Source organism: Anas platyrhynchos, chromosome 6 (genome assembly GCF_047663525.1).
Source record: "Anas platyrhynchos isolate ZD024472 breed Pekin duck chromosome 6, IASCAAS_PekinDuck_T2T, whole genome shotgun sequence".
NCBI classification, from domain to species: Eukaryota; Metazoa; Chordata; class Aves; order Anseriformes; family Anatidae; genus Anas; species Anas platyrhynchos.
Window position 1 is genome coordinate 36,982,904 of NC_092592.1, and position 18,476 is coordinate 37,001,379.

The 18,476-nt window shown below is 41.2% G+C and overlaps 1 protein-coding gene across 1 annotated transcript; it reads left to right on the forward strand.

Annotated features, from left to right (window-relative positions):
- Positions 1-361: 361 nt before the first annotated feature.
- LOC113843971 (scavenger receptor cysteine-rich domain-containing protein DMBT1-like) lies at positions 362-12,138 on the forward strand. Its single transcript, XM_027460190.3, has 10 exons — positions 362-1,645; positions 2,490-2,801; positions 3,422-3,457; positions 3,849-4,160; positions 5,591-5,614; positions 7,574-7,597; positions 8,570-8,881; positions 9,624-9,647; positions 10,320-10,631; positions 10,838-12,138. Exons 1-10 carry the CDS (start codon positions 1,471-1,473, stop codon positions 10,849-10,851), a joined length of 1,545 nt encoding a protein of 514 aa, XP_027315991.3. The 5' UTR covers positions 362-1,470; the 3' UTR covers positions 10,852-12,138.
- Positions 12,139-18,476: the final 6,338 nt, after the last annotated feature.

Consider the following 18,476-nt stretch of genomic DNA (forward strand, 5'->3'; position numbering starts at 1 on the left):
CAAGAGAAAGCTTTTCCCTTTCCTCCTCTTTCTGTATGAGGGCTGGGATTTTTTTTTTGTCCTCAGTTGTCATCATGACAACCTGCTGAGAGTAAGGAAGTTTTCTATGGTGATGAGTCACTAATCAGAAGAGATAAAATGTGGTTTTTAAACAGCTGCAGCACATCAGCCCATCTACCAGGCTGGGGATGAAGTCCTTATGTTTTTAGTACATGGCCCATATGGCTTTTTCCCTTTGTGTTTCTTTTGCTTCCCTCCTCTCTCTTCTCAAAGGCAGTGCAAATAACTTCCTAGCACCTATCAAGGTCTTGTTACTCCTTGCTTTACCTCCCTCATCATTTCTGCTTGTTGTTTTTTTACTGTAGGTATTGGGTAAAAATCCATAGAAAACCTGACTTAAAGCATCCACCTTTGGCATTCTTCACCACCTCTCATTGCTCAACCTGGATATGAGCAGAGCTTTTTTGCGTGAGACCTGATGAGAATTGAATTAGGCTGCTGTGAGGGCCCTGTTCTCCCATGCAAAGAGCATGACAATATCAACGTAGCAAAACCACCCTCTCCAAAATGCTGGATCCTGGAGCTTCAGAAAGCTGACTACGAAGCCCCATATACAGGAGAGCAGCCAAGAACCTGTTGCTTCACTTTCTCTTCGAGCTCCTGGGCAGCGTTGTATTTGGAAGCTGCACCCTGTGCATGTAAAGTAAACTCTTGATCTGAGCCATGCCAGCACGAAACAAGTCCCCTTTGTTTCGTAAGAGTTTGTTGGATGTCTCTAAGGCACGTATTGATGAGGAAGACAAGTGCCCTTCTCTCTGCCAAGCCTGCACAGATTAATCTGGGCATCAGGTGAAATGCTTTCCTAAGGCTGGGAAGTAAGAAAGCTGGAAATTTCAGCCCTCAGCCTTCCGTTTCAGTACGAGACTGAAAATTAACAATTTTCAAAGGCCCAATTAATCTGAAAACGCAGGCTAGAACTTGTGCAGTCTGGAGGGATGTCTGGCATTGAGTTTTGAAAAAAAGCATTTTGTTTTCTAGCAGCCAAGGCTGTCCATTGCTCCAATGATGCTTTTAGTTACAGGCACTCTCCTGCCCAGGGCTGCAATGGGGCTCCAGCCACCCAGCTGGGGACACCTGGGTCCAGCAGACATGAGGGGACGGGGTGCACAACAGACACCTGCATCCATTTCAGTTCAGGGGAGAAACTGAGAGGTGAAAGAAACCTGCCATTGTTTTCCACTTGGTATCAGTAATTTTCTCCCTGGTTGCACGCAGCCGGTTCCTCCTGAACCAGTGGCTGCCATTGGGTCTGGTAGGGGGAGGGTTTGGCCAGTGTTTCCATAGAGGAGAAGGGATTGAAATGATAATTAAGGTAACCAAAAAATCAAGCTATTAAAACAAAGTCTTGCCAAAAAAAATCAGGAGGATGTTTTTAAAAGTTAAAAGCATCTCCATTGTATGAAATCATGAATGTACTTAGAAAAAAAAATAAGGCTGATCAAGCTACAGAACACACCCCTTTATATCTACACATTTATAAATTCTGAAACATTTTATCAGCATTATAGGAGCGCAGTTAAAATGAAACCCACGCTGACCATTGTGTGGATGCTACTGCTGCATGGAGGGGGTCTGCAGGCGTCAGGTACTGTGCTCAGTGCTGCTCTGTCCTACCTCCCTATCGCTTGTGTTTTCCTCTAAAATCAATGCTGGCAAAATCTGTAGCTTGCAGCAAAGCCTCCTCAAACTGGTAGACATCTTGCATGTTTAGCGGGCTTGAAGGACTGATGATGCCACCAGGTACTTTTAAGGTTTTGTTAGTGTGATGTAGAAAACGTATTGTATTTTAATGTATTGTAGGAAAAAAAATACAAAAAGAAAACACCATACCTGTTCCTTATAGTAAGGTGCTCGTCCATCAGAGGGTTTCTGTTCACTTTGGCACTATTAATAACAAATGCAGGTAATAATCTGAAAGCAATTCAGAGGCAAGAGGTAACTCGGTGGTCTTCATGCAGCTCTTCAGCTGCAGACTGCATGCAGACTGCATGCACCTTGTGCAAAAGTAATCCCCAAGGGACCACGTGCCTTCAAATTTTCCTTCAGAAGTGAAATACTGAGGCCAGTGACCTTCTGCTATGCTATTCTGAGCACTGCCTTACTTGTTTAATTCATTGTGGTCAGAGGAAACTCGATATGACATGCCAGAGTCCCCACCAGATGGGATTGTGTCAGTATAATGTTAATTTAAAGCAATTGCCATAGGGACACTCAGGTGCATCACCCTTGGAAGATGTCTTAAATTCAGTTCTGAACCCGTAGGAGCTCAAGTCTGGTGAGCCAAAGAGGCTAGAGCATGCTTCCCTTGCTGATGTGCTCCTTGGGAAGCTGTTGTGAAGCATTTCCTCTGATAGACTGAGACTGCAGGTATCCCTGGAAGCACAGCAGCTACTCTAAGGGTTGGTCTGGTTTCCTTTTGTCTCCCAAAGAATTCTCCCTGAGGCTGGTGAATGGGCAGAACAGATGTCAGGGCCGTGTTGAAGTGTTATACAACGGAGTCTGGGGAACAATTTGTGACGACTCCTGGGACAGAAGAGATGCTGACGTGGTGTGCGGTCAGCTCGGGTGCGGCAGAGCCACCGCGGCCGTGGGAGAAGCCCTCTTTGGTGAAGGCACAGGAGAAATCCTCCTGGACGAAGTGCAGTGCCAAGGGAATGAAGCTTTTCTCTGGCAGTGCTCCCATGACGGGTGGTTCGCCAATGACTGCTTTCACCAGGAAGATGCCGGTGTCATCTGCGGAGGTAACTAGATTTATTGACATCCGTGGTCAGTAATGTGCTATAAATATGAGCCAGGCTGAGGTCCTGGTGCTCAGTGAAAGGGAACTGAACTACTAAAATCATTGTCGAGCTGTACAGGATATCCCCTCTGCAATTCAACAAATACTTCTTAAGAGAGTACTGTAACCTACGCATCAGCCTTCACATTCAAAATCTTTTAATAATAAGCTATAAGAAGCAGAATGGTTATGTTTTCTTTTCTGATAGAGTATAGCCTATTCCAAGCCCCATTCAAAGGTTGTCCATCTGGCCATTGCCATTGCTTCTCACCTAAAGGATGAATTCAATTAGTCATTCCTATGAATCATTGAGAAAATAACTAGCAATTTCCATATGTGATGTAGAAAAAGGTCTTTCCTTGGAGATATTATTGTATGTGAAAATACATACTACTGTACATTTAAAAATATAAATTAGCTTATAAAGACAAAATCCCAATGTATTGAGGGTTGGTTTTGTGTTGTCTTTTTTTTTTTTTTTTTCCTAGCCATGTAGGTAAACTACTGCTCACTGTGTTTAGTGCAATTTGTTATAAACTAATCTTTCTCACTTTTTTTTTTTTTTTTTTTTTTTTTTCCCAGCTTCTTTGATGTCTGAAGTTCCCGGTAATTTTCCTGGTAATTGATTTTACTGACAAAGTAAATAATTGCCTAATATAATCATTTAGTATATGTACAGAGTTTATGAAGAGGCGTATTTGCAAGTATATCATACATATCATATCATACATTAATCCCAACCTTTTGTGTTAGGAATATGCTGTATCTTTAAGTTTTTAATGTATTCAGTTTATTTCTTTAAGTTTTTAATGTATAGGTCAAATTTCACAAGTTTGAGTTTAAAAAAAAAAAAAAAAAAAAAAAAAGATTGTTAATATTTCTGGTCAATCTCCTAACTTTTCTTATCAGAAGTTCTTATTTTTGCCTCAAATTTGCAACAGCCCGCTTAAAGCCTGGTGGTGTGGGAGCATCCCTCACAGATAACTCTCTCATTTTTGGCCTTCCAAAGACTTGTCCCTGAGGCTCGTGAATGGGAGGAACCGATGCGAGGGCCGTGTCGAGGTCTATTACCAGGGCAGCTGGGGCACCGTCTGCGATGACTCCTGGGACCTGAGGGATGCTGAGGTCGTCTGCAGCCAGCTGGGGTGCGGCAGGGCTCTTTCTGCCCCTGGAAATGCCAATTTTAGTCAAGGCTCAGGAGAGATCCTTCTGGACGACGTGCGGTGCAATGGGAATGAGGCTTACCTCTGGGAGTGCCCCAGCAGAGGGTGGTTGGTCCACAACTGCGTGCACGTGGAAGATGCCAGCGCCGTTTGCTCAGGTGCGTTTAGCAGCCTTACCTCACCGGGCAGACCCCAAGCTGAATGTAGGCAGAAAAAATCATCCCACTATTTCAAAAACCTGCTGATTTATTCCTCCTCATCAGAACCTCCACTCACCTGCCCGGTGCACAGCTATGGCCAGCCAAAGGGCTGAGCTGCATGGGGTGGGCATCCTGCTGCACTGCTGCCTGCCCCAAGCAAACCAGGCAGGGCCTGCATGTTTGAAGCTATTTTTTCACCTCCTGCAGCAGTCCAGTGTAATAATTGTTTTTTTCTTATTATGCAGCGGTGCTTGTTAATGATTTCCACATCGATGAACTAAAAAAATCTGCTAAATAAGTTGAAAAGTTGTTACGTATGCCCCATAGGTATTTTAGTGTAGGCTAGGTCTTTCAGTGAAAATAGGCTAACGGTCCAACAGAGCTACCAGGGGCAGTAAAACCATTTAGCTAACTGCTTCTGTGTATCACCTGGTATTATTTCCTGCTCCCCCTGATGTGGAGGTTCCTTTGATGCCTGGTTATCTGATAACTGGCACGCAGCAAAGGGAGCCACCCCATGGGAGAAGTGCCAGAGCAGACACAGAGGGCAGGTCCTGCCTGGTGTCTGAGCCACCCCGCGCAGCTTATCTTTGCAAATTTTAACACAAAGTTGTTATTGTGTTAGCGGTGGTACAAACAGTGGCTCACACGGTCACTGAGAGTAACCGCCTGCCTGGACATCGATCGGCTGAACTCTGAACAGCCCGTCCTCACCCTTTACTGGTTAACTGTAATAACGCAACCCATACCGCACCAAAATGTATGTCAGTTACAGGTCTACAAGGAAATTAGTGCCCTGAACTTACACCTTACAAGAAACCCCTGGCCTTGACATAGGATTCACTGCTGTACTTCAAAGAATAGCTTAGACCTTTAGCTTTCCTCTTTTCTCTGCTGCTACCTGAGCTTCCTCATTAGCCTAAGTCTTCGGAAAGCCCCAAGCAACCATCAAAAAAAGAAACAATGGCCATCACTGCTTCTTCAAATTCTGAGAATATTTCTACCTTCTAGTAACATTTCTAGTAACATCTGTAGTACTCCAAACAAATCAAATCAAATACCTTGTTTTTAGTTTGATTACCTTGGAGTTCTTCCCTAGTGATTACATCGTCTCATTTATAACTTTTTTTTTTTTTTTATCCCTAACAACTTTATAAATTTATAATTCATATTTTCCTTATAATTATAAGCTAATATATCTCGGAACTGGTCTAGCTTCTGTTATTGGCCTGTGTAATAGTACTGACAAAAGGAACATTATTATGTGTATTACTGTTTTTTTAATGTGCAATTTCTCATATTTCATCAATAGATTCAATTATTACTGCAGTGACTGAAAATTCCACCTAAAAATGAACTGTGTTTTTTTTTTTTTTTCTCATCTGCAGCTTCCACAGGATCTGAAACGACAGGTAAGCTTCTTAAATTTGTGTCATTACCTTTAATATCAACAAGTTTTGATGTTTTAGAACTGAATTTGTAGAGCTAAAAACGCCGATGGATGTTAATCAAAAAGCCTGGACGTTGCTCTTTTCATGTTGGAAGGGACTTCCCTTTAAAATAACACAACACTGTAGCCCAGGTACCAAACAGATGCTCAGCATTTTTGTTCTGTTAGAGTAAAACATGGAACAAAGTCAAGATCTTCCCCAACTTATACCCATGTAAATGTTAGGTCTGGATGAATGAGGCATGGCTTTGTACGTGCAGAGTTACGTGAAATTTCCCAACTGCAGTTTATTCAGAACATCAGCGCTGTGGATCCTGTGTTGCAGAGACTGAACTATTCAGGATTCACTGTCTTCAGATAGGGTAGGTAGTAGCTTAAGGAGCATGGTTTTACCCCAGGGACTCTGAAAAGCAGGAGTTTCTAGGTAGGTTGAAAATGTGTGTGCATGGCTAACTAGTGAAATAATCATGGCATGGAAATCTGTCTGTCCTCTAACCTGCCGTGTTCCACCTTAATTCCTCCTTAGCAAAAAATAATAATAATAATAATATCCCAGGTTCAGTGAAATTCTCTTTTTTCTTTCAAAGAAATGTCAGTGAGGTTGGTGAATGGATGGAACCAGTGTGAAGGGCGTGTTGAAATACTTTACAGAGGAACCTGGGGGACCATTTGTGAGGATTCCTGGGATATAAATGATGCAGACGTTGTCTGTAACCAGCAGGCTTGTGGACATGCTGTATCATCTTCAGGAAATATCGCCTTTACTCACGGCCCGAGATATATTGTCATGGATGATGTGCAGTGCAGAGGGGATGAGAACTACCTGTGGCAGTGTTCTCACAGGGGGTGGTATAGAAAGAAGTGTGACAGCCGGCACGATGCCAGTGTCATTTGCTCAGGTACACAGTGATATATTTGCTTTATCAAAAAGAGTCACAATAAGAAGTACTCTAATTTAATTCAAATTTAATTTAAATTTTGCTTTTAAGTTTATTTAACTTTTAAACTTTAAAACTAAGCTTTGGTTTTAAGTTTAAATTTTGTCAAATTGAAAATTGCTCCCCTGAACTAGAAAACCCTTTTCTCAGAAGAATTTTGGTTCTGTTGCAAGTACTAAGGCTCTTTCCTACACAGAGAATTTCCCTCTTTCCTAATTTGATCTAAATCAGTTATTGCAAACTTCTGCACAGATAAGCTGTGAAAACTTTTAGAGTATTTTAATCAGTGTCACTCAGAGTACATCCAGTATTTTTGTACAACAATCATATTATTTTAATAATCTGCATTAACCAATCCTATTTGCTTGCTACCAGACTAGAGAGTAGCACCAAAACCCAATCCCAAGGCACATTCTGCCCTTACAGCACTAACAGACTTTCACACAGGAGACTTCTCATGAGCTCAGGTCCTAATCCCACATGCCTTTCCTTGACAAAGCTTCTACTGAATGTCTGCAGACTATTTATTTGAGTTTGATACTAAGGACCAAATCCAGAGGTTTAGAGCTGTGATTCTTCTGCAGTCTGGGGGGCAGGAAGCAAGGAGGAGAAGGAACCAGGGCTCTGTCAGATCCCTCTGAGGAAGGATGTACTTAGACTTCCGGTGGTCTTGGGTACTCAGCCAGTTGTAACCCTGACAAATTTTTCTACATCTGTCAAATAGTAACAAAAGTTTCGAAGTCTTATCCTGTTCTCCACTGATTTTCAAGTTGTTAGTAAGGAAAGTCAGTTTATAATCTCATGTCTTATCATTTTTATCATCTTCGAACACACGTATTGCAAACAGCTGAATTAACTAGATGTTGAATGCTTTCTGAAATAAAAGTAGACTTTGTAAAGAAGTGTTATGTTCTACAAATTTAGTTAATTTTATAAACACTGATGGCTAAAATGTTCTTTTTCTCTGTTTTCTTCTCTCACAGCTTCTACAGGAACTGAAATACCCGGTAATTTAAATTTCATATTCGATCATTTCTATTTGGAATTTTCTATAGCAAAAGCAACTTCTTGTTAATTATTAAAAACGTAAATCTCATTTAGTTTATTCAGTAGTTTATACATGAAAATAGCTTCTTAAAATGTAGTGTATTTTGACCATAATGAAAGTAGCAATACTGATCTACATAGTTTTTATGAACATAACCATGGGTTTTTAATCTTTAAAGAGAATTCATAACTGAAGCTGAAATGTATAGCTGTTTGTTGTAGAGTACCGAAATGATGGGACATTCTGAGTTTCACTGGATTCACTGGACTAGGTTGCTTTAAGTCTAAGGTCCTTTAAAATAAAAGCTATTAGATAAATCAGTATTTCAATAATTCCATCTGTTGGATGGACCTACATCACACTCTTAAAAGATAAACTTTTTCCATGTTCTAATAAAACTCAGAAACCCTTAAGTGATATTAAAATTCAGGGAGAAGAGATAATTTAGTTATTATAAAGCCTTAGTCCCATCGTGTTGCTTTGGCTTGATGAACCTTGCTTCTCGGTCACCCCATGTCTATGATTAAAACCTTGATTTTCCTTCTACTGAGTACAATGCTTTGCTGTGGATATATTGATAAAGAAATACCCACTAGTGCTTAGCTAACATAGGTCATTTATTTCATTAATATTAATTTCACAGCTTCTATTAAAATGAGAAGGAAAATCTTATTTAGGCAGCTGTGAACACTTGCCAAGCCTTGACTCAAAGCATGAGCCAGGAAGCTGCAGGTGTCTGTGAACTGCCACACGATGACACTGGGCCTGCTGGAAATAACCAGCATTTTCCTCACCTTCCCTGGAGATGAAAGGCCAGGAGAGAATCCAGTAGCCAGCGTAACATACTGAACCAGCTCCAGAACTACTCCGGGATTATAATTTATCACCTTGGCAGCCTGCACTCTTATCTCCTCTCTCTTCTCTTTCACAGAAGTGTCCTTGAGGCTGATAAATGGTAGAGACAGGTGTGAAGGTCGTGTGGAAGTCTACTACAAAGGAAGCTGGGGGACGGTCTGTGATGACTTCTGGGACATAAATGATGCACAGGTCGTGTGCAGGCAGCTAGGATGTGGAGAAGCTCTCTCTGCACTGGGAAATGCCCACTTCTCTCCAGGACTAGGGGACATTCTCCTGGATGATGTGCAGTGCCTTGGAAGTGAATCGTACCTGTGGGAATGCTCTCATAGAGGATGGTCAACACATAACTGCGGGCACAGAGAAGATGCTGGTGTGCGTTGCTCAGGTACGTTTGGGATGTTTTTATTTATGAAATTAAAACTGTGAATTGCGTAAATTGCAAATCTCATCATCGGCCTCAGGCAAGGGCTATAGCAACAAAGCCAGCAGAGCTATAGGAGTGTGACAAACGAAAAGCACAGTGAGGGCAGAAGTTGAGAGCCTGAATGCCTCTCTCCTTTCTCCTCTGCATGCTTCAGAGGTGGTTACAGGGAGTGAGGACTGGTGAGAGGAAGGGCAGCATGTCTGCTGGTCTGGGATGCTCAGGAGACATTGATGGGAGGGCAGAAAGGGGGCACAGCATATCTCACACAGGGTACCAGAGGAGGAAGTGTTTGGTGGCTTGGCAGGCACATCACACTTTGGGCTTCATGGGCATGGCTCTCCCATAAGTATTCTAAAGCGATTGGATGCCAGCAGGTACAGCACAGATACACAGATATTAGAGCATGTTCAAACTGAACCCTTCCCAGGATGCCTCTCTAGAACATCATTTTTAACTGGTTTATTTTTTTCATCTCAGAAGCCATTCCTAAAGGATTAACTCTTGCTTTGACTTTTCAATGCAAATTGAAGTGTTTGCCTTGATTATAATAGGTTATAAAAAGATAAATTAGTTTTAGAACAAATTAAGTAATATAAGAGAGAGACTCTCACCAAATGTTGCAAAGTTTGTTTCATCTTTGTTCTGCTGAAATACAACTGAAGATACTAACCTTAAAATTTTCATATTTATTCCTAATCCACAGCTTCTAGGGGAGACAGAACTCCTGGTAAGTCTTATCATTTCTTTAACTGATCATTCTAAAAACTGGGTATTTACTGTTAACGCATTTTGCTTTTGTTTGATGGAAAGTCTTGGGGAAAAAATAACATTTATTTGAGGAGGAAGGACAAATTCCATACTTTAGTTTTTCAGAAGTTGTAGATGGTTATGTATGGCTCAAATGTTGGGAAAACACCTTAAAACAGTATAAGGTGTGTAATGCATAACTTGTTACTGATTGGAAATCAGACTCCCCTAGCCTACCTCACCACTCAACAAACCACAATGCAAGGAGGGAAAATCTTGGGCACACTTTAAGAAATTCATCATGGCAGAAGAGCAAAGTGTCAGTCACATGTGCCTGCTTAGCTTCTCTAGGAGTTGTTCTCAGGGAATTCAGGCTTCCTTAATTCATTCTGGTGCTCCAAAGATTCACTGACCTTCTACAGAGCAAATGGCCACTAACACCATTTTTACAAAAATCTGGTCTCTGTATCTCCTTGTTTAATTATGGTGCAAGTGTGGTGAGTATGGTGAGAGCATCAGAGGGAGGTTTTCCTGCTCCAAAAGGCACAATAGCTTTTTCTCTAGTCATTTTGTAACACAATCCCACACCTGGCACAAGTGTGAGGTTAGAATTAGGGCTGTGTGTAATTTGCTTCTGCTCTGTCTTTGCTAGAAATGTCTCTGCGGCTGGAGAATGGTGATAATCGATGTGAGGGGCGTGTCGAAATTTTTTACAAAGGACAATGGGGAACAGTCTGCGATGATTTCTGGGATATCAATGATGCTCAGGTCGTTTGCAGACAGCTTGGGTGTGGCGAGCCCATGTCGGCACCAGGAGCTGCCCAGTTTGGGGAAGGCTCTGGAGTTATTTTCCTGGATGATGTACAGTGCAGAGGCAATGAATTTTACCTATGGGAATGCTCCCACAACGGTTGGTCAATACATAACTGTGGCCACAATGAAGATGCCAGCGTTGTCTGCTCAGGTACTTTCTGCTTTGTTTTATTCATTTCAAGAATTTCCCATAAGATACATCTTGAAGTATAGTTGAAAAATCATTAGCAGTTGAGCCCATGTTGAAAAATCATTTCTTTCTTCACTTTTGTGGACTAATAGAGACCTAAACAAATATGAATCTCATAGCTATTTGCCAGATCATTTGATCATTTTTCTCTTTGCTCATTCTTACAGGGCCTGCAGCATAAGCAGAATGGATAAAGATTTGCATTGCCTTTAACGCTTATAAATTTCTGAGGCATCTAAAGAAATCTCAGCAGGCACTTTCACCTTACAGATCTGCAAAGTCTCCATGAGAACGGGATTTCTCAATGTGGACTAATGAGGAAAGCTTCTTTCCAATCACTTTTATCTGTTGCAAACTCAAAGTCTCAGTGATTGCATCCGCTACCTGCCTGACACTCCCAAAGCTGACTCTTGTGACTTCTGTTTTCAGCCTTTAGTTCACATAGCAGAATATAAGCTGTTTCTACTCCTTCTGCTCTATAAAGTCCACTACAATTTGATGTACCCAGTAAGAAAACTTTGAGACAAACAAAGTTTGAGACAAACAAAGTTTGTCTCAAAAGAGATTTGACACAGGAGATTTGACACAGGAGATTTGTTCAGTCTGGAGTCAGAAAAGGATGACGACCTTCCTCCATTGTAGAGATCTACTTGGCACACCCATGTCCACAACAGTCTCCTCTCTTGGAGAGGACAGAGAAGTAGTGCTTGTGGTGTTCTCCCACCACTCCATGCCTCTGATTCCTGTATCTGAAGAGATAAAAATGGCTCCATTGCCATCCATCGCAGGCTGCTGGCCTCAGCCACGGAACCAGAACAGTTCTGGGTTGAGACTGAGGATCCTCTGGAGATGTGAAGTTTGAACACTGCTACCCTTACATACTTTTCACTTTAGCTGATGGTGCTGTTTACTCATGCCAAACACTCTTTAGAAAACGATATATTTGTATAATCCATCTAACAATAAATCTTTCCTCCAGTAATCTCACCCCATTCTGTTGGAAATGCATTGTTCTTGTGCTCTAATTCTCTTTTCATGCTTGCAAACAGTCAGACATTCAAATAAACACAAAGCCTGATTACAACCTGATCTAGTAGAAACATTTCCAGCGACAGAGAATCAACACAGATCACTCTAATACATGGACTGAAGATAGTCAGATGTATTTTCTTTACATACCTAAGGTGAACGTATTAAATGATGTGACTATAAGATATAATCAGTTAGTAATAAATGCTTTCATTGCACAATATTGATTATTACTCATCCTTTTTTTCCATACCAAGACTCTGACTGCATTCGTTGTCCAAATGTCACAGTTAAACAGGACACCTGCTTTTCCACATCACGCCTGTGGAAAGCAGAGTCACCCCTTGCCAGCCTCTCACAACCAACCCCCACCCAACGTGGTTCTCTTTAACAGATGGGGCGGGAGAAGTTTTCACTCCAACATGTCCCACTGAAACACTCCTTGTTGGTCACTTAATAGGTGCTACACCAACTGCAACTTTGTTTGGATAGCTTTACATGTGAATGACTGCATTGTCAAATTAAAAAAGAAAAAAACAATCAGTGTACAAACAAAAGCAACCTACGCTTTTCTTTTACGTCCAGTTTTTCCTTTTACTTCCCAGCCACTGATGACTCATGCAGGAAAGTTTTGCTAATTAATTGATGTAGTTAGACTGATTAATTCTTATTATTTATTTTTCTAGTAATTCATTTTTGCTCTTTTGTTAACAGTTCATTTCATTATCTGTCATTAGTAGCTAATAAAGAAAAGGTAGGGCAACATCAGTTCTATTTATCATTATTATATCCAGTAAATATGTATCAAAATTTGATGCTGCTTTGTGCCTGCACCTGGTATGTTTAATAACAGCTATCTTATGAATCAAGACCCAGAGGAATGTCACATGAATTTCCTGAGGAAAATCAAAATGCAAAACCTGTTCTCTTGGGTCCCTTGGGTGTCAATGGGGCAGGAGCCATCTGAGGGCCCTGTTGTGATCCTTTACCAGAGCTCTAATGTGGCATAAAAACGTGGATAAAAAATTCTGGAGTTTTATGCAGACACAACTCCAGTGCTTCCTGCAGAGAAGCAGATGCGAATTTTTCCTCAATTATTCCATGATTTGAACTTTGATGACTTTAATTTGGGAATTGATTGGGCTGGGGTTTGACCATTTATGTGCTGGATTTTGCATTGTCTCTGTTCAGCTTTTTAATCAGTGGTGTATTGATTATTCATACTTAGAGGTGTCTATGAATCAAATCATCAGAAATCATTCAGATCCCTCCAAACTCTCAGGAAATAAAACTCTCAAAATAAATGTAGCTTTCATAAATTGATCTTATTTCTAGAGTAAAACAGCTTTTGACTTATTTAGGATTTGGCTGGACCGTCACCTATCCATGTACCTTGTTACAATGATTTTACACACTATCAAAACCTAAGTAAAAGAAGCTTAAAGGCAGTCCCAGTCACACCTCACCCCTGGCACTCCCATTACACCAGAAGATCACTTCTATTTTTGTAGCAAGAACTATTCAAAAGGCACTGGTGATACGCTATGTGATCTCTACCTATGGCACCTGCTGAAATCAAAGGGATATGCTTTGAAATGGAGAAAGAAGCTGAGAAAATGTCTTAATTAAGATTATACCATTGTCCTTGTAAACATCAAAAGCAGGAAAAGCTGCAAGAACATAGCACACGCCAAGGTAAGCAACCTGTGTTGACATGGAGCATTAGCCAATTAAATTATCTGGGTAACAGGATGAAATGAACTGTGGTACTGTATGCAGAGCCAAAATAATTGATACCCATTTACATTGGCAGAGCCTTCATTTCTGACAAAGATTTTCCCTCACAGGACTCACGGGGGTGGACTGGGGCTTACAGGGACTAGGTGGTGACATCTTTATTCCAAGACAGTATGTCTACAAGAATCAGAAGCTGTACCAGCACTCAGTACTCAGTTTTGTCCACAGAAGATGACTTCATGTGTAAAGTTTCCACTTTGGTTTACCAAGATATTCACTATAAATGTGGGAAACCCCTTTGAAGGTTTTATGGTCAGGGATGTGATCTATTTCAGCTTGGCTTTGCCTTTTTTTCTATACATTCTTCAGTCTGCAAAATGCAATTCAGAACCTGCTGAAGTTGATTTTGGTGGAAAGGCTGGCAGAGAGGAAACATGAAAAAAGAATTGAAAGAATATACATTTTAATTATAATTGAGAATATGTCTGGATAGCTAAGCAACAGATGTTAGGATACCACACACTACCATATGGTAGCTTCATACAGACAGAATGGGTAACAGCAGCAGTGAAAATGTGATATCATGGGCCTCATTAGGAGCAAGCAAGCAGGCACGTACTCAGGGTCTTGAAACTTCTTTGCCTTTCTTGAAATTTATTGCATTTCCAGATGTAAATCGTAACAGAAAGCTGCACAACACCTGTTCATCATCCCTTGTCACACACCTATCCACTAGATAGGTGTGTACACAGGAGTAAGGACTGCTGTTATCAGGTAATTTCTGCTACCTCTGAGGGAAGCAGATGCAGGGACTGAGGCTGAGAAATCGGAAAAAAGACAGTCTCTGGTTCCCTTGCTCAGTTACTTTTCCTACTGCATCTTTCCCCGACTTGTATTTTTAGGGTGATAAATCCTTTCAGTGCCATCAGGATTCCAGGAAAACTTCACATGTCAGAAATGAGTAAAATCTGTAAACCCTGAGGTGTGAGAGACACTGCTTAAGACAGAGGACAACGTCAATTTGCGAGTGGATAGCCATACATAATGTGCACATTTAGGGTCAAAGTTCAGAGAAGGTTCTTTATTCTCAACGTGATCAGAACATGGAACTGCTTCCTAATGGGATAAAAGGTGCAAAAAACATTTTCAGTTAAACATGCAACTGAAAGACAGTAAAAACCATTACAATAGGAGTAAACCAGCATGATATGATGAGTGATTACTCCTTCTGAGGAGTGTACAACCTCTCATTGTACAGAGCAGGCCCTATCATGGCATCAGGGACTGGTTTGGAAAACCAAACCAGCCAACAAACTTTTCTGCTCATGGAAGGAACTTCCCATGTTTCAGAAGCTTCTGGGGAGAGGCGTTGACCCAAACAAGGAGACTGTGCAGATTTTCCAAGCCACGACGCCTGCAGAGAGCTTGAAAAGCTCCTGACATGTAAAGCTTCTGCCCACTGCTCCTCAGTCCAGGCTGTACTGGGGCCCTGTCTCTTCCAGACAAGCCTGTGCCTCCTTATCATCATCATCATCATCACCATCATCATCATCATCATCATCATCGTCATCGTCATCCTCATCATCACCGTTGTCACCGTCATCATCATCATCATTCCCTCTTGCTGTGTCCCTTGCTATTGTCTTGGGCATGCTTCTTGTGAACACACTATTTCATTGTTATATTAATTTCAAGGTTTTTCTCAATGCAGAAAAATAAGGAATTTTTATTTACATGTGTCTTGAAAGTCTCAAAAGTTATTTGGAAGTTCATAATTCTTTCTTTGCTTTTAGAAACAGAAGGTAAAACCAATGAAACAGCCTGTTGGGAATGTGATGGTTTCAGCAGAAAAACAAGATTTGTTGCATAAGAAATGTTCTCAAAAGCATAGTAAGTATATTTACAGTTAGCAGGAATCTTTCATTACGTCTCTCCTCAGAGCAATGTGCAGTGAACCATAAACAAGCTCTGCACACTTATCTGTAATATGCTGTCTTCTTCAAATGCAGCCTGAAGCAACACTGGGCCACGGGCTTACATCAGCCAAATCCCCAGGCTGACTGAAGTCAAGGATGAGTATATGGCAAGTATTACGGCAGCTTTCAAGTGGTAATCTTGTGGGGCATTTCAGTAAATTCTTCCAGTTGCACACTTCATTAGTGAGTAATCCACAGTGGACAATTGACTGAAAAAGTTATTAATGTGACCCAAAACAAAAATAGACCTGTGCACCATTTTTTGGCTTCACACACAGGTGTTTTCTTTATCAGGGAAGAAGAAATACAAATAAGAATTTGTACAAGAAATACATGTCTAGGAGAAATTCAACTGGTGATAATTTATTCCCTCGAAGATATTTCAAAGAAATTCCTTGCAAACTTTAGTTATGAGAGCTATCAAATGTCATGGTTTACAGCCTCGATAAGTGATAGTGTGTAAAGAGCTGCAAGGGGAGAGGGTCCTGAGGCCTCCACCTAAACAGGCCAGTTCTCCTGAGCACCATTAGGCCAAGAAATATCCTCTGACATTGGTAGAAGACAGCTGAGGAATGGAAACAAGTGTCCTGCTCTTTGTAGCTGTCTCATGCACAATCTGTTTTGCTGTCTGCTTACTTTTTAAGGTATTTGCTAAAATTGAGACCTCTTTATGGACCCTACAAAAGAACTGTGCGTTACACCATCTATCTTATCCAGTAACTTGCTCACTCCTGAAGGACAGTGCCTCACTGCCCTCCAGTGGTAATAGCCTCCAGAACAGCTTTACATTTTCTGATTGCTTTTAGCCCCTCAAACTGTCCACCAGATCCACTACAGTATTCCATGAAAATTGAATGTAGTTTGACAAAGCTGAAAAAAAGCTTTGAACAGAGAGGGGTAGTTTCGCCAGGGCAGCAAAGCTCCAGCACTGTGAGGAAAGCTTAACGCCCACCTTCCAGCACAAAGCTATTTCACTATATCACAGAAAACAAATACTCTTTGTTTTCAGAGTGAATTTTGAGAGATTTCTTTAAGAAGATTTTCTCAGAAACAGCACTGCTATGACAAGACCACAAAGGTCAGCCCCCACTGTCATCACTGCTTCTTCCTGCCACACGGGATTAGTTTGCTTGCTTAGCTTTGGACTGAAGGCTCGCCACTTCCTTAAAATGGCACCTTCAATGTCAGTGACAAGGGCTGCAGTGTTTAATGTGGAGGCTGCTTGTTCCTTGTCACCTGTAACTATGGATTAGCTGTACAAACCTGCTGCCCTCGCTAGCGTTTGTACCTACCTCCATTACTTCTTACATACATAAAATAGCCTGCAGTAAGATCCAGCTTCTCTGAGCAAGAGCAGGGATGTGGAGTCCTCAGCCCCAGGCACGTCTGCTGGGACCAGTGGCTTCTTTGTGACCTTTCTTTCAGCATTCCTTCATAAGGAATGCTGAAAAGGCAAATCTTGATGCTTCTTCATAGCTGAGATACTTTAATTCAGTCATGCATCTAACACAGGCTAGACAGCTAATAGTCTGCGTTCCCCGTATCTTCCCGTCCTCTTAACTAGGCTCCACACTGTCTGGCCTGAGTCACCAGAATGAAGCATTAGCTGTTTCTACAGGACTCTACATTTCCTAGGGAGAAGATTACTGAAAGTCCAGCATCAGCCAAACTCTGAATTTGTTCATTGTAGGATGAATATGAAGAGCTCTGAAACAGCATGTGTGTATTAGACTTCTGTGTCTTCTATATGATAATGTTCAAATCCAAATCTTTTCATCCAGACTTGAGTAAAATCTCTCATAAAGAATTGAGATAAAGAATTTGTTTTGGGAATAAAAACTTCATGAGATTTCAGTTGGAGTTTTGGACTGTTTCTGAAATTTCCTTTTCATTCAGAACTGAGAAATGTCTGTATAAAATAGTTTAATTGCTGTTAGGAAAGAAAACTGGTATATACTGTACTGTTCAGGTACAGCGTACAGTTATTTGGATAGAAATATTGATAAGGATCTACCATAAACCCACTTAGTCTCTTCAGGAAATGGCAGCAGAATTAAAATAATCCACACACGCGGAAATGGGATTTTAAATACTTGACATGACTGGTTTTGCTCAAGAAGGTAGTGGGAAAGTAAGAACATGGACATCTAGATAGATACAATGCATCACAGTGTGCTGAGAAAATAAGAAAAGCATTCACAGAACAAAGGAATCAATTGATGTTCATTTTCAAATCATCTAATAACCTCTAGCTTTGCTTTTTCCCTCTCTCTAGCTGAGGCCCACCTTCTCCTTGCCAGTACTGAGTAAGACAGAGCTGAAGGCATCCTTTGGGATATCAGCAGCCACAGGGTATTGACCCCACCACCTCGTGCCAGGGAGAAAACTGTGTTGCTGGAGGGATCCTGCTGGATTCATGGTTTTGCTAGAGGCAAATCTTTTCCAGTTGTGTAGCATGGCCTTTCTAGGTGGGAACCCTTTTTCCATGCAAGCCACCTAATCTGAAAAGTTAGCATGAAACCAAATGGCAAACTATTATCTTCAGCAAGTCCTGGTGTAAATTTCCTATTCACAATGATTTATTTTTATTTTTATTTTTTTAATGTTTTCACTTACTCCTCTACTAATTTGTATTTCTACTAGCACTAGAATATCTTCTGCCTCTTATCCCATGGTCTCATATCTCTTACTAGTAGTATAAAAACCTACTAGTAGTTTCTCCCCTTTACCTGAAAATTATTTTGTGCCTCGATTCTTTTGTGTAGTGTCTCACAGACCCAAAACCATGTCTCCTAAGTCCTCGCACACAAAGGCTGCACTTCCTTTGGCTCTGTGCAGTCAGCTTACGAGGGATGTAACACAGAGAACTGCCAGACAGCATGTTTCCTTGTCCTTTGAAGGGGAAAATCTCAGACTAATTTGGGAGTAAATTGTCAGTGGAGTCTACTGGTCTTCCCCACAGCAGGGCATGGCAGCTGGTCATGCCTCTCTTTAAATACAGATTCTTTGACTTTCACAGCTTTAGCTTATTTTAACACCTTCTGTCCCTATCCTGCTCTCCTTG

Coding starts and splice junctions, on each gene's coding strand:
- LOC113843971 (XM_027460190.3), top strand. CDS start 1,471: ATGTACTTAGAAAAAAAAATAAGGCTGATCAAGCTACAGAACACACCC. Junction 1,646..2,489: donor AGGGGGTCTGCAGGCGTCAG/GTACTGTGCTCA, acceptor TGTCTCCCAAAG/AATTCTCCCTGAGGCTGGTG. Junction 4,161..5,590: donor TGCCAGCGCCGTTTGCTCAG/GTGCGTTTAGCA, acceptor TCTCATCTGCAG/CTTCCACAGGATCTGAAACG.